This window comes from Elgaria multicarinata, chromosome 11 (genome assembly GCF_023053635.1).
Source record: "Elgaria multicarinata webbii isolate HBS135686 ecotype San Diego chromosome 11, rElgMul1.1.pri, whole genome shotgun sequence".
Classification (NCBI taxonomy): Eukaryota; Metazoa; Chordata; class Lepidosauria; order Squamata; family Anguidae; genus Elgaria; species Elgaria multicarinata.
Window position 1 is genome coordinate 33181227 of NC_086181.1, and position 14090 is coordinate 33195316.

Here is a 14090-nt window from a genome sequence, read left to right on the forward strand (position 1 = left end):
GCTAAACATTAGGTATGCTAAACATTAGGTATGGACAACATTTTGCAGTCCAAGGGAAAGGTAGCTTCCATTTGGAGATTTTCTGACATGACTGTGGTGTGGAAGGGAGAGGTGTACTCAGAGTTGAGCACATTTTCAGTTAAAACTCAGGCATTGTATTCAGTATTTCAAAATGGAGTGAGCCCTAATTGCTCCAAGAAGTAAGGGGAAGCAGTTGGGAAACAATTATTTCTCCACCTTGGATAGGCTCAACTAACAGCACTCACCAGGCCTTTGTTTTAAAAAAGCGCCATCTTGTAAAGTTATTCCTAGAACTCTAATAATTAGTCCTAGTTTCTGTGATTATAAGGAGTGATTTAGCAGCAAGTTTCAAAAAGGTGCTTTTCTTTCCAGAACAAGGAAAGTTTCTGCCTCTGTTGACTTTTCAAAGCAATTTCCTACCAAGCCTCTACATATCAGTCAGGATTAGCTAGAAAGTTCTAGAAGCTCAAGAGACCACAGCTGACAGAGGAAAGCAGTATCTGGGGAAAGGTTCACTTATTGTGTATGTGGATTTTAAATCCCCTTGTTCTCACAGAATCACTCAAAGTTTTTTTTGAAAAATACATAGCTAGGCTATAGGCTACTGCACAAATTTTGTCTCTACAAAACTAACCAATTCAGAAATGTCTCCCATATTTGAGGGTAGAAAACTGCCTCTCCCTACCATACCTACAATAAATAATCATATATCCATTTGGAGCAAATTGTGAGCTATTATAAACATTATGATGATGTAGCAAATTGGACCTCTGTCTTCCAAATTAGACCTTGAAAACCCATACCCCGTTTGGAGTTTCACATTATTACTTCAGAGGCCCAACTTAGCAACAGTGTTATGAAAATATTGAAGTGTCATTTCTTAGTGGGGGAAACTCCTCCTCCTTCGAAACATTGATGGGACATTTTAGGTTTTCTGTAGTAGACTAACACCGTATAGACTAACACTGTATCAATGGTTCCCTGTGTCAACATTTCTACCAGCTGTCAATTTATCTAATGGAGGGAGAGACTGACAGCAAGCTGCAAAAAGTATGGAGATCCTGAACAAAACAAAATGTCCCTCAATTTGACACCTATGACTGGAAATACAGAACGCCAAAGGTAGACCAGTGAGTCGGAAAAAGCTCTTTAAGGATACCCTTCTTGAGTGAAAGGTTATGTAGGAATTTTCCAGATCCCAAAACAAGTATTTTATGTACATTTTTGGCTTGCAGATTTCCTTAGGATTACTTTTTTCCATGACTATTTTTCAACTATTCAAGCAGTTCCAGCAAGATTTAGGGCTGGAACTACTCACACACCAGCATGTTTGTTCTTCAAAATTAGTCCCCTAAATCCCTCCACTTACGAAAGTCTCTAAATACCCCAAAATTGCTGGCTTCTTACTGGGTGACTTAACACATAATGAAGAGATAAGTCTTCTAAGACCAAATGTAGCACTGGCTAACTTAGGGGTTCATACAGACATACAGAATATATCCTCCTTCCAAAAATATGTCTGGATAGGGCCCCACGAGCAGAGCTGCTGCTGTCAAGGAAGAATGTTGTTATAGGGGCTCGGAGCACAAGCTGGTCTTCCTTTCTAGTGGTATATATGTATATATTAATAGCTAGCACCTCTGCAGTTCTGTATACTTTGTACATACTTGAGGTTTAAAAGAAAAAAAAGAAAAATATATTAATTAAAAAGTTAGGATTTCTTATGGTTTCAGTTCAATGACACAAGATATTAATAAAAATTTTAAAAAGTTAATGAGCTGCTTCCTGCAGTGTTCTTGCCTGGTTGTTTTTTAAGGGTTCATGAGGTAATTTGTGTGTATGTAAAGATGAGGGGGGGGGGGGAGGAACTGCAGCTCAGCAAGACAAAAGCTGCTTTGCAAGCAAAAGTTTCCGGTTTCAATTCTTGGCCACCTTCGGAAAGGCCGCGGCATTAAGCCCTGGCTAGCCAATGCCTGTCATGGGACTTCAGCCTTCCTCAATCTGGTGCCCTCTAGATGCGTTTCACTTCAAGTTCCATTATTCCTAGCCAGCATGGCCCTGCTGGCTAGAATGATGGGACTTGCAGTGCAACGCATCTGGAAGGCTGCAATACTGAGCTAGTATGACCTAGTATAATGCTGCTTCCTAGAAGGCACAGAGGCGGGGGGGGGGGGGATAGGGAGGGGAGTTTGGTGGGCTTCTGCCTGTCAAAACAATCAGTCCAGAATTCAACAGGTCAGCCATTTGTATAAAGCAGCTCATCATGTGCACCAAAGGATAGGCACCTGCTGCACCAAGAAACCCCAGCATGCACTCCCAATGATGCTGAGTTTTTCATCCACACACTCCACCTGCATGCTTTGTTAAGGGCTCTGCTCTTTGAGCTTTCGCCGAAATTATGTACTGATTACCCTTTGTACGTACTTGAGGCATAGTTTGCAAGTCTGGGCAAGCTAGCTGCTAAAGAGTGCAAGTAGAGGCCAAGAAGGGAAAAGAGGCAAGCCCCTTTCATATGTACAGCCAGTACTAGGGGAGTGTTCCCATGCTGTGCAGTGTGTGTGAGTGTAAGAGAGACAGACAGACAGACTCAACCACAGGATCAGCTTGGTGCTCAATGAACAGGAAAGACCCACACAATCAGTTCCAAACAGTCATGTTTACACACATTCCCCTGAAAGTGTGGGAGCACATCACAGAAGTGGCTGTAGCCATGCAGGCCGCACACGTGCCACTTCCCACATACTAGAGCCTTTGTTTCATGAGATGGAGAAGCTTGTTGGCCTTAAGATAAATTACAGGAAACAGCATTTCCACAGATCCATATTCTGTGCTGGATTTTGGTGAATTGTTCTGTGTACACTTTTGCAAACCAAACCAAAAAAAGTGTGCACAGGAGGAATGTTGTGCAAATGGGGAAGAGGTACAGGGTGGGCTTCACGAGAGAGCTTTGTCGTACTAAATTCCAAAAGGTATTTTATTTAATCAAATATAAAACGTTTAATCTTTTCAGTCATAAAAACTCTGAAGAACAGCATTTACAGGAACAGTGAAACGTGCTCCACATTACAAAGGCACACCCACCCGCGCCGTCCCACACCCCAATGACATCTAGCACTGAACAGGAATCATTCTTGTTTAGGCTGGGCCAAACGGAAAAGGGGAAAAAATGCCTCAAAAACATGGAGTCATGGTCCCAGAATAAACGTAGAGTGAGCTCACCCACCCACCCACCTGTTCAACACACACTTGTTTAGGAATGTTCACTCTTGGGAAGAGTGATAAAACCAGTGGCAGAATAAGAGTAAAGAGTTCAGATACTTGAAAGAATGACTGATCTCCCTCACTCTGCCACCTTTCAGAAGAATAGGTATATTTTCATGAGGAGACAAATATTTGCCTCAATAGAGGCAGTTGTGTCCTCCTCTTTCCCTGGTAAGGGGAAACCAGCAGCAGCAACAACAAAAATGTTATTAGCTTTTTAAAAGTCTTTTTTTCTTACATGTTGAGCAAAAAGAAGAGAAATGGGTTACAAAGACAAACAACCCCCCTTCTGGTTGTCAAAGATAGTCAAACCCACGTTTCTCCTCAAAACGAGGGCAATGAGGGATCCATCAATGCCTGACCTCCCTCCACCTCAGAGTCAATCGCTTTCCCCATCTGAACTGATGACTCCACGAAGGCGGGACCAGTCTGTAGCAGGACGGCGTACGGGAGGCTCCTCTGGAGAGCTGGGCTGCTCCTGGGGCTTGCTGTAGAGACTCCAGACGTTGCGACGCCTTGGGCGGCCTGTGTAGAGAGAAGGGTGGTGGGAGAGAGAGAGGAGAGCATTTCATGAACTAGCTAGGGCTCTCCTTCATGAAACGCATACAGGCCTCAAGCAAATGCCACACACCTTCAAAGCAAAACTCTGACATCCACTGTAGCGTAATACCTAGGCCAACCAAAAGATCACAAGAAATGTGGAAGCTTTTGAGACCTTCAGATCTCTTTGCAAGGCAAAATGTTACAAATGCAGAGGTGGAGGGAGGAGGAAGGGATGAAGAGAGAGAGAGGCGGGGGGATGACTCGCTGAAATCATGTTGTCTGCATGATCCCAGTTTTGAGATGGAATGAAGGAGGAAGGGTCTGCAGATATTCAAATAAGGCTCCAGTAGGTGATGTGGTGATTTGTTTCATCTGGAGTTGCCGGGAAGAAGAAAGGCAAATGTTTGATCCCGCATTTTGAAAAATATAAAGTCCAGCTGTTTACTCAGAAATGTCTTGCTCTTGGGTGAAGCACACAGGCTCCTTTGGCAGTGGAAGGAGAAAGAAACTAGTTGAAGATGGCTAACACAGTCCTTGGCTGCATTAGAAGAAGCATTGTATCAAAGACGCGAGAACTCCTTATTCCTTTCTACTCGGCACTGTGTACGATTTCGGGCACCAAATTTCCAGAAGGACATCAACAGGTTAGAACAGTTTCAGAGGAGGGCAACACAGATGCTACAAGGGCTTGAGGACAGGCCCTATGAGGACAGGCTGAAGGAACTTGGGATGTTCAGTCTGGAGAAAAGGAGACTGAGGGGAGACATGTTAGCAATTTTCAGGTAAAAGAAAGATGGTCAAGAACTATTTTCCATGGCCACAGAAATTAGGCCCTGAAATAATGGGTACAAGTTACAGCTACCTAGATTTTAATTAAATATAAGGAAAAACTTATTGACAACAGTGGAACAGTCTATCTATGGAGGCTGTGGGTTCTCCATCTCCAGAGGTTTTTAAGAAGAGGCTGGACAGGTACCTCTTATGGATGGTTTAATTGTTTTTCATGCACACTGCAGAGGGTTGGACTAGATCAGCCTTTCTCAACCTGAGGCGCTCCAGATGTGTTGGACTACAACTCCCAGAATGCCCCAGCCAGCTCTGCTGGCTGGGGCATTCTGGGAGATGCAGTCCAACACATCTGGAGCGCCCCAGGTTGAGAAAGGCTGGACTAGATGATCCTTGTGGTCCCTTCCAATTCAACCATTCTATGGTTCCAGAGGCTATACAAGGATTTTACACCACCTGAAAATGGGGACTTGATTTTCTGAGGGGGTCATCCCCTTCAACTATAGAATGCCTTCTCCCTTACCAACCTGCCTGGTCACTGAGGTCATCCAAGGGCCTGCTCCTGGTGGTTCCACATAGATCCATCCTCCGATTGGAATCCACCAGGGGAAGAGCCTTCAGCGTGGTGGTGCCCCTCCTGTGGAATTCCCTGCCTCTGAAGGTCAGGCAGGTGCCAACCTTGTACTCCTTTCGGCGCCTCCTGAAAACATCTTTATTCCAAGAAGCCTTCCCTTAATATGCAGCCTTGAATCTGTTTTTGCTTCTTTGAAATTTTGTTTTAACTGTTTTATTCTGTTTTTATTTTCATTTTAACTTGTACACCGCTCCAAAAATTTTCAATGGGGAGTGGTATATAAGTATTCTAAATAAATAATAACGATTAGGTAAAGCTACCCAATTTGGCTTCTTTTGGCTTATTAGTGTAAAATACACTAATGTGGATTTTGGAATTTTGCTTGTAGCCTACACAACTACCTTTGCTTTTTGTGTGACTTTAAAGCAAATTCACTCTTGGCCTTTGCAAAGCTCACTCCACATCACACCTACTCCATCCCTCCCATTCTGCTTACCCCACTCAGTCCCCTCCCATCAAGACACCCCCCCACACACACAGTCCTAAAGGGCTACCACGATCCTTCTCATGCCCACGCCCTTTGGCCTCTTCCTATCCCCTAGTATGTAGGTAAAAATGGAAACTTGAGGAATAAGCTAGAAAATCAGTGGTATTTAATTATCTAAAGGAGGCACTGATTTGCACCTTTTCAGCTCAGAAATCAAGTAAGACACAAAAACAGACCCTTCCTGCTATTAGCATGGAAATGAAGCACAGGCTCTTGAAAGCAGTTAGAAAGTTAATGTCTTCAGATACCAATTGCGAGGACGCACTTCACGAACCATGTGTCCAATTTCCCATTCGTCCATACCGAAAGTGGGGAGATGGCCCCAAATATACAGAAAGAACCAAAACAGAAAACTTGGAAGTTTTCTTCAGAAAATTTCCAGGTTCCCACCCACCCGGACCCTTTCCTCCCTAGGCAGCCCAGTTCTTTTTGGTTCCCCCCCCCCCCCACGCTACCTTCTGTGGCGATGATGTTGCTGATATCAAGGGAAGCCACCTCGGCTGCTTCTTCACGCTTCTGCTTCAGGGCTTTGCACTTGGCTAGAGATGGCGCCCCTGAAGAAAGGCAGGGGGGAAACGCAGGGTAAGAAGTGAGACACACGGACAGGCATTCCCCAGTGCCCAGAATCAAGAGACGCAGAAATGAAGGTTTGCCTGGCACCTACGCTATATTCCTTTAGTGAAGAATATAGGTGAAGACTTTTTTATTCTCTCCGTATTTTAACAGTTTAAAATTAATTTTTACTTTGCTGTTTTAAATGTGTATTTCTGCACTGCTGCTGATTTTATCCTGGTTGTGCTTTTATATTGTATTTGATATCATGTTTTTATATTGTTGTTTTATACTTTGAATGGTTTTAATTTTAGTGAACCGCCCAGAGAGCTTCAGCTTTTGGGCGGTATAGAAATGCAATAATAAATAAATAAATAAATAAATAAATAAATAAACAGCCGCAACTCTCCAGCAGGGTTGCCAATTCCCTGACAGGTCGAATGCCTTTAAAAAGCTGCACAGCGGGCAGAAATTCAACGCCAGCAGCTTTGACGTGGAGCAACGAGAAAAGCTGACACCTTCTGTCTTGCAAACCAATGATCACGGGTTCCTAACCCATCCATGCCTTGCAAACCAGGGTGGTGGTGGAAGAAATTGGAGAACGGCTCACGCTGGGGGAAGAAGCGTAGCTCAGTGGGAGAGCGAATGCGTCGAGTGCAGACGGTCCATCATAAGAAGCTGCCTTATATTGAGTCAGAGCGTTGGTCCGTCTGGCTCAGTACTGACTGGCAGTCCGCTCTCCCGGGCTTCAGACAGGAGCCTTTCCCAGGCTTACTTGGAGATGCTAGGGGTGGAGGCTGGTGGCTTCTATTTCAGCGGGGTGGTGAATCCGCTCTGGTTTTCAGTCAAGACTGGTCAGAACTCCAACGGAGTTGTCCAAGGCGCTGATCCCAATTTGGGGTTTGGATGCAGCACCTTGAATAGCTCCCTTAGATTCACCGCCCCGCTGAAATAGGAGCCACCAGCCTCCACCCCTAGCATCTCCAAGTAAGCCTGGGAAAGGCTCCTGTCTGAAGCCCAGGAGAGCGACTGCCAGTCAGTACTGAGCCAGATGGACCAACGCTCTGACTCAATATAAGGCAGCTTCCTATGATGTATTTCTGGATGATTCCAACAGTTTTTAAAAAAGCTTCTAGCTTCCAAGGTTGTAAGGCAGGACTGGCAAATGTGTGGCCCTCCAGATGTTGTTGGACTGCAATGCCCATCAGCCCTGGCCAGCATAGATAATGGTAAAGGTGGATGGGAGCTGCAGTCCAACAACACCTGGAGGGCCTATCCTTGTTGGAAAGGTAGGCCCAGGGATACACTAGGCCCAGGGTGTCTGGAACATGGGGCACAGAGCAGGATTTCCTGGAGCCGAGGGGACGCAGCTCCCTTGTAGCTCTTTCCATAACCTTTTCCCATGATAAGCATAAAATCAATTATTGATCTTGAAAAGAATGATTGAGAATTGGCTGTGCGGACATAATGCCAACAGGCTGCTTGCAGAACTCACGTCTTCCTGGGCCTGAACATTGGCACAGAATTTTGAATGTTTAGAAGAGTGCTGGGGCACAGAGTACACGCTGGGTTGCTAACTCCAAGCCTCTGTACCCCCCTTCCCCTTCTCTTATGCAGCTCCCCAGAAAGCGATGCTCCTTGTCCGTCCTAGTTTCTTCCTGGTGCCTTCCGACTGTCACTAACTTACCCTTCAGGCCAAGGTTTTCCAGCTCCTGCTTGAGCGCCTCCACCTGCGCTTTGCGGGAGCGGCAACCTGCGAGCAGCTTCTTGTAATTCCGATGCACGCCGCATTCCCGGATGTAGCGCTTCAGGCGCCGGATAGACGGGTGCTCTTCGCTTTTCCCAGAATTATGCTCTTTGCCCTGCGGGAGATGAGAAACATGAAGATCAGAGGACTTTCCATCACAGTATGTGATGCAGATGTCCATTTAAAAACGTCATGGTTTCAAAACACAATATTTTTAACAAAACCCACACCATGCCTTACTATATGGCAAAGCCACCACTGTCTCAGACGCTGGCCTTTATTTAACCCATGGAGAGGCTGCAGCATGTCTGGGTTCTCCTCCCCATCCCCCAGGAAAGATGTTTAAGCTAGCTTTACCCAACCTGCTGCCCTTCAAATGTGTTGGACTACAAATCCCACCATCCCCAGTCAATGTGACCACTGGCTTGTTGGCTGAGGAGGGTGGGCATTGTAGTCCAACACATCTGGAAGGCATCAGGTTGGAGAGGGCCACTTTGCGACACACAGCACCCAAACACAATGAGTAAGCTTTGCAAACAATATTTTAACAAGTGCTCAACAGAATACAAGCCAACACAGACAAGCAGAAACCGCACATGGTGAGTGTGTGTGTGTGTGTATGTAGCTGGGCTGCACTATTCCATTTTGTAAGTACAGAACAAATGTTTTTAAATGCAACCCAATACACAAAACGTTCCCTATACCTACAAAATGAGCTCGTGAGCCAGGGAGAAAGTTCTAGGTATCTCCTTCACCCACATTCCACGCATGCTCCTTTTGTGTACATCAGAAACCCTTCTGTAACAGAGAGCAGTCAAAACATGTGATCCCTCACTTGCACTATGAAATGGATCTCCAGAAACATAATACGGGGTTGATTTATTTTATTTTTCTAACAAGATATGTACACGCCCTTCAGCCGCTGCTGTACTGCTCAGGGCAGCTTCTGCTCATCGGCTTTAATTCTGCAGCAAACTTCAGGCCGGGTAAAGATGGGCCAGCTCGTTTAAACGGAGGGCCACAATGGCCATTTATTCCAAAGCTCTGTGCCCCAAACATGCGTAACTTCTGATACAAGGTTAGCACAACAATTATTTCCACGCCCAAGGGAAATGCCAAAGTATGCCCCATGGCCACATTGAACGTACACTAGAACATTATTGTTCAGAAACTGCTACTTAAAATATGAGAATGTAAGTAAATCCTGGGGAAAACTTGACACATCTTGGGGAGGGCAGGGAAGAAGGGTGAGCCGTGTCTGTGAACTGCAGAGAACCATAAACATTTGAAGCTACCAAGCTCACATCACTTTACCTTTCCTTGATGCGGCTGTTTGGAAGAACTGGAGTTATCTTCATCTTCAGAACTGGAGCACGCTTCTCGCTTAACGGATTCATTGCCCGATTCTTCCTTGCTGCTCCTCCTTTTGGGCTTCTCTGTTTCCGTCTTCTGCCAGCTTTGCCTTTTCTCCCTTCCCACCAATTCATCCCCCGAGTCCTCAGAATCAGTCTCCGATTCCATTTTACTGACACCCTTCCTCTGGAACATCTCTGTTCCTCTCTTTTCCAGTATTTCTTCCTCCTGGCTAGATTCACTCCCAGACGCATCCTGGCTCTTCTTTTTCAACACTCTTTTCTTTCTTTGATTCCCACCTTTGCATTCTTCTGTTCCGTTCTTGGATTTGCCGCTGCTCAGAGTGACCTTCCTGGACTTGCTTTCACCCTTTTCTGCCTCTTCTGCTCCACTCTGTGATTCCTCTTCACTGCTGCTGGCGTTATGCATCCCTTTCTTTTTTTGTTTCAAGCCCTTATGCTCGTCTGGCTCAGTTTCCGATTCTTCACTGCTCACGCTTGTCTTTGGCTTGGGCTTTCCTTGCTTCTTCTCTTCTTGTTTTCCCTTCAGTTCCTTCCTGCTCACATTCCTCCTCTGTGCCTTTTTCATTCCTCCTTTTCTAGGTTGTCTCTTGCTTCCTGAATCGCTCCCCGATTCCTCTGGGCTCACATTTTTCCGCCATTGTTTACGACTTGCCGCCTTTCCTTGCATCCTGGACTTCTGCTCTGAGTCACTCCCCGATTCATCCTCACTCTCACTCCCCACTTCAGCCTCCAGAGTTCTCCGTCCTGTCCTGTCTTTAGCTTTAGAGCCACCACTCTTCTTCTTTTCCTCCTCACTTTCCTCTTCAGACTCAGAATCGGCTTTTCTCCTTTGTTTGTCCATCTTTCTGCTCTTTCCTCTGCCCTGGTCATCATTCCATTTCTGTTCTTTGTCAAACCCTTTCTTTTTCTGGATCTTACAGTCATTCAGCTCCTCCTCAGAGTCATTCTCCGAAACTGTTCTTTGCCCTTTCGTTGCCTCTTTGCGGTCTCCAGTTTCTTCAGGGGCACTCTTTTGCCCTTGTGTGGCCGCCTCAGACGTACTCCCTAGTCTTTCCCTCTGCCACCGGGTGGGCTGGCTGCCTTTTTGTCTCTCCTTTCTTCTGCCTTTTGCATTTTGCCCATCACTTCCGGACCCGTCAGTATGACCTTCTGCTCCAGAGTCTCCTTGCTCAGAGGAGCTTGAGAATTTCCCAGCATGTTTTTGGCTGCCATGGAGTGGAACCTTTTTAGAATCAATCCCAGAATCCTCCTCGTCAGAACCGATTTCTGGAAGATAAAAGTAACAGTGAAAAACATCTTGAGAGGGGGGCAACTGTCACTCTGTCAGCTCTGCAATTTAGCATAGGTCTGGTCGCTATGGCAAGTAACAAATCTCCACAGACAACCAGACATCCTCAATGCTGGGAGAGCAGATCAAGTCAATAGTCTCCATGGGGCTACCCTGTGAGACAGAGGGGAGGGGCCGTAGCTCAGTGGTAGAGCACCTGCTTTGCCTGCAGAAGGTCCCAGGTTCAATCCCCGGCTTCTCCAGCTAGGGGCTAGGAAAGACTCCTGCCTGAAACCCTGGGGAGCTGCTGCCAGTCAGTGATGACAATACAGGGCCAGATGGACCGAGGGTCTGACTCCGTATACAGCAGCTTCCCGTGTTCCCGTCAACAATCCACTATGATGATTCTGCACTTCTGTGACTTTCCCTTGCGTTAATTTAGTCAAATTATTTCTACCCCACCTTTCAATAAAAAAAGTTAAGCAAACTTAACAAATGAAGAACAATGACAATGGAATAAAAAAAATACAATCCTAAAACTTCGTCAATAAAAGAACAAAAACAGCAATAATACAAAGATGGCAGCTTTGCTTAGGCACGTAAAGTGGTTTTGACCAGGCACCTAAAAAGCAGTAATGCAGGCTCCAGGCAAGCATATCTGGAGAGGGCGTTCCACCATCTACAAACACCACCTTCTACACATCCTGATGGTTGCTGATCTCAAGTCAGGACAGGGACCCATCCCGCAGACGGAGATGCTTAATGGTGGTAGTGGAAAGTGGCACTGTACTGCTTCAGAATCAAGTAGGGGAAATGCATGTTTGATTGCTGCCCCTGCATTAAACACTTCCCACATTTAGGGCGCAATCCTATGCATACTTAGACAGAAAAAAAGTCCTACAATGGTTGGCTCGGGAATGCTGGGAGATGTAGGACTTTTTTCTGTGTAAACATGCATAGGATTGCGCCTTTAGAAAACTAGCACTCTGGGAAAAGGCGACGGTAGCCCCCTTCTCTTTGTCATGCTAGTTTTCCATGGGCAGAGAGAATTTTTCATGTTAAGGGAACATTTAAGCATGCATTCTAAAGTGGTTTCATCCCTGGAAAGCCTGTATCTGTGTACTTTTTGTGAAACTCTAGACTGGACCTTTTAAAACATAAACATCTGCCTATCACAAACCTCCATGAAGGTATCTTTATGGAGAGATCGTGGAAGAAGGGGGCAGCTTTAATTAGGGGCAAGTTCATTTCCAGCCTAACGAAACTTGCTTCTTATAGTTAAAAGGAAAGCTTGTCTTTTTCCTTTTTATAGATTTTCAAATTCATTTTATTAAATCAAGGACAGTCCCAAGCTTGTTTAAGCTAAGCAGGTCTGAGACTGGTCAGTGCTGGATGGGAGACCTCCAAAGTGGAATATATTTAAAAAAATCAGCTTAAAACAAATAAACAAACAGAAATAGTCACACTAATTTCTGCTGTCCAACAATGACTAGCCTCAGTTGGCCGACCTGCATATTCTTCAAAGGATGGATTAAAACGCACAATCAATCTGCAGTCATTGGTCAACCAACTGAACAGATGGCAGTTCATTCAGGACAGATAAAAAGAACTTCTTCATGCAGTTTGTTACAAAATCATGGACCTCACCACGGCCACACAGAAACAGAGAACGTCACCCAGATGTGGTAGCGCATTGCATGGAAAGGCTAGTAATGGAAGGAAAGCTACCTCTCAAAACAAAACCCCAAACTTGTCCATGATTTGGAAATCATCATGAAAACCAGCCTTATGGCGTATCCTTTCCCCAGCCCAGAGACTAAACTACCTCAGGAAGTGTTTGCATCCGAGATGGTGTATTTACGGCCACGCCACTTACCCAACTTTTTTCCGGTCCGTTGTTTCTTCTGCTCCTGTTTGCCTTTGACCTCATCGTCAGAACTACTGGAGGTACAATGGGGTCTCTTGTGGCCTCCAGATTGGACAGAAGTCTGGGTTTCAGTCATCAACTCTCCATCACCTGGAGAATCATCAGCCTGGCATGGCATAAACAAAAACAAAGGCTATTCCTTTTCGCTGCTCCCCAAGACACAACACAGCCTTCCTCTCCTCCCAAAGGTCTCCCAGTTGTCTCCCCAAGGGAACGGGTGACCCCATTCCTCCCCATCGCTTTGCTTGCACCTTCATCTGGAGCAGTTCTTCCTCCACCAGCAGTTTGAGTTGCTCCTTCTCCTCTTTACTTAGACTCTCCTTCCCAACATGGACAAGATATTTCTTCCTGACTATGGCATGAGTGAGGATGCTGCAAAAGACCATGATGATGGTGAGGCAGGGGGAGCTGACAGAAGAGCACCAAATTGTGTGACTATGGAAACCAAGGCAAAGCTACTGTATTGTCATCACAGGTGAGGTGAAAGTGAGTTCAGGATTCCTTAACCACAATCCACCACTTCTACCTTGCGAACTTTGATCCCTCTTCCAAGGAGGCAGTAATTCATTTTGAATTCACTTCTGCTTTATAAGCCACACAGGTAGCATGTATTAATTGCCATATAAATCTATTATTATCATTACAAAGGTGAGGTTCAGCCTTACCTTGGAAGTCACACACTGATCTAAAGGGCTTTCTCCCCATCATCCCTGATACCAGGCAGCTGTTTGTGCGCTTTCCTTTCGGTGAAGTTTTAAAAAACCAAAAACACTCTGCACATGCTCGAGGACATTCTCATTTTTATGAATTATTTACAACTCACAACCCAAACTCCACCAGGGCATTGCAAGTAGGCTTGTGGACCAAGCCATGGTGAATCACCACCAGTCCCTGGTCTCCCTTCAGCCCTCCAGAGGACCCCTAAGTCTTGGCTCACAGCACCCACCTGAGATCAGGGCTCCCTCGGAAGAGACCCCTGACGAAGTCTTGCATCTCTCGTTGCTTTGCAGCAGCAGCAGCCGCCGACGCCGCCATCCTTTCCCGCCAGGGTAGTCCCTCCCCCTCTGCAAGGTCTCATAGGACTTGTAGTCCAGAGTGTCAATAAAAAAGAGGCGGCGGCGGGTGGCACGACCGTTGCGCGCGCATTGCATGATAGGAAGTGTAGTTCCATTCCGGAACGGCGAGCGCGTTAGCCCACGGCCTCATGGGAAGTGTAGTCAGATAGGGTTGAGAAGCGAGACAATGGGATTGAGTTCGGACGACACGCTAATCAACTGCGGGGACGTGTAATAGGAACAGAATGGGAAACAACTGTTGATTAGCGTGGCCCCCGGGGCTTCATGGGGAAAGTAGTTGTCATTCTTTGAGAGGGTGCTTTTAAGCCTCTCAGGGTGCAATTCCACGCACGTTTAGACGGAAAACAATGCTACAACTCCTAGCATGCCCCAACCAGCATGACTGGCTGAGGCATGCTGGGACTTGTAGGACT

General features: G+C 45.9%; 1 protein-coding gene across 2 annotated transcripts; it reads right to left on the reverse strand.

The window, feature by feature from the left end:
* Window positions 1-2977: 2977 nt before the first annotated feature.
* Window positions 2978-13656, reverse strand: HIRIP3 (HIRA interacting protein 3). 2 transcript variants are annotated; one of them, XM_063137907.1, is made up of 7 exons: window positions 13548-13656; window positions 12853-12973; window positions 12551-12707; window positions 9346-10673; window positions 7972-8146; window positions 6188-6286; window positions 2978-3807 (listed from the first exon to the last, which is right to left on the reverse strand). In XM_063137907.1, exons 1-7 carry the CDS (start codon window positions 13634-13636, stop codon window positions 3662-3664), a joined length of 2115 nt encoding a protein of 704 aa, XP_062993977.1. In that variant the 5' UTR covers window positions 13637-13656; the 3' UTR covers window positions 2978-3661. The 2 variants fall into 2 exon arrangements, with proteins under 2 accessions (XP_062993977.1, XP_062993978.1); XM_063137908.1 differs by lacking the exon at window positions 6188-6286.
* Between the last annotated feature and the right edge of the window lie 434 nt (window positions 13657-14090).

What these genes read in the sequence shown, in the direction of transcription:
- HIRIP3 (XM_063137907.1), bottom strand. Translation starts at nt 13,636, where the DNA reads ATGGCGGCGTCGGCGGCTGCTGCTGCTGCAAAGCAACGAGAGATGCAA. An exon ending in ACGGACCGGAAAAAAGTTGG is followed by an intron (nt 10,674 to 12,550) that starts GTAAGTGGCGTG and finishes TTTATCTTCCAG; the next exon opens with AAATCGGTTCTGACGAGGAG. An exon ending in AACAGCCGCATCAAGGAAAG is followed by an intron (nt 8,147 to 9,345) that starts GTAAAGTGATGT and finishes CATCTCCCGCAG; the next exon opens with GGCAAAGAGCATAATTCTGG.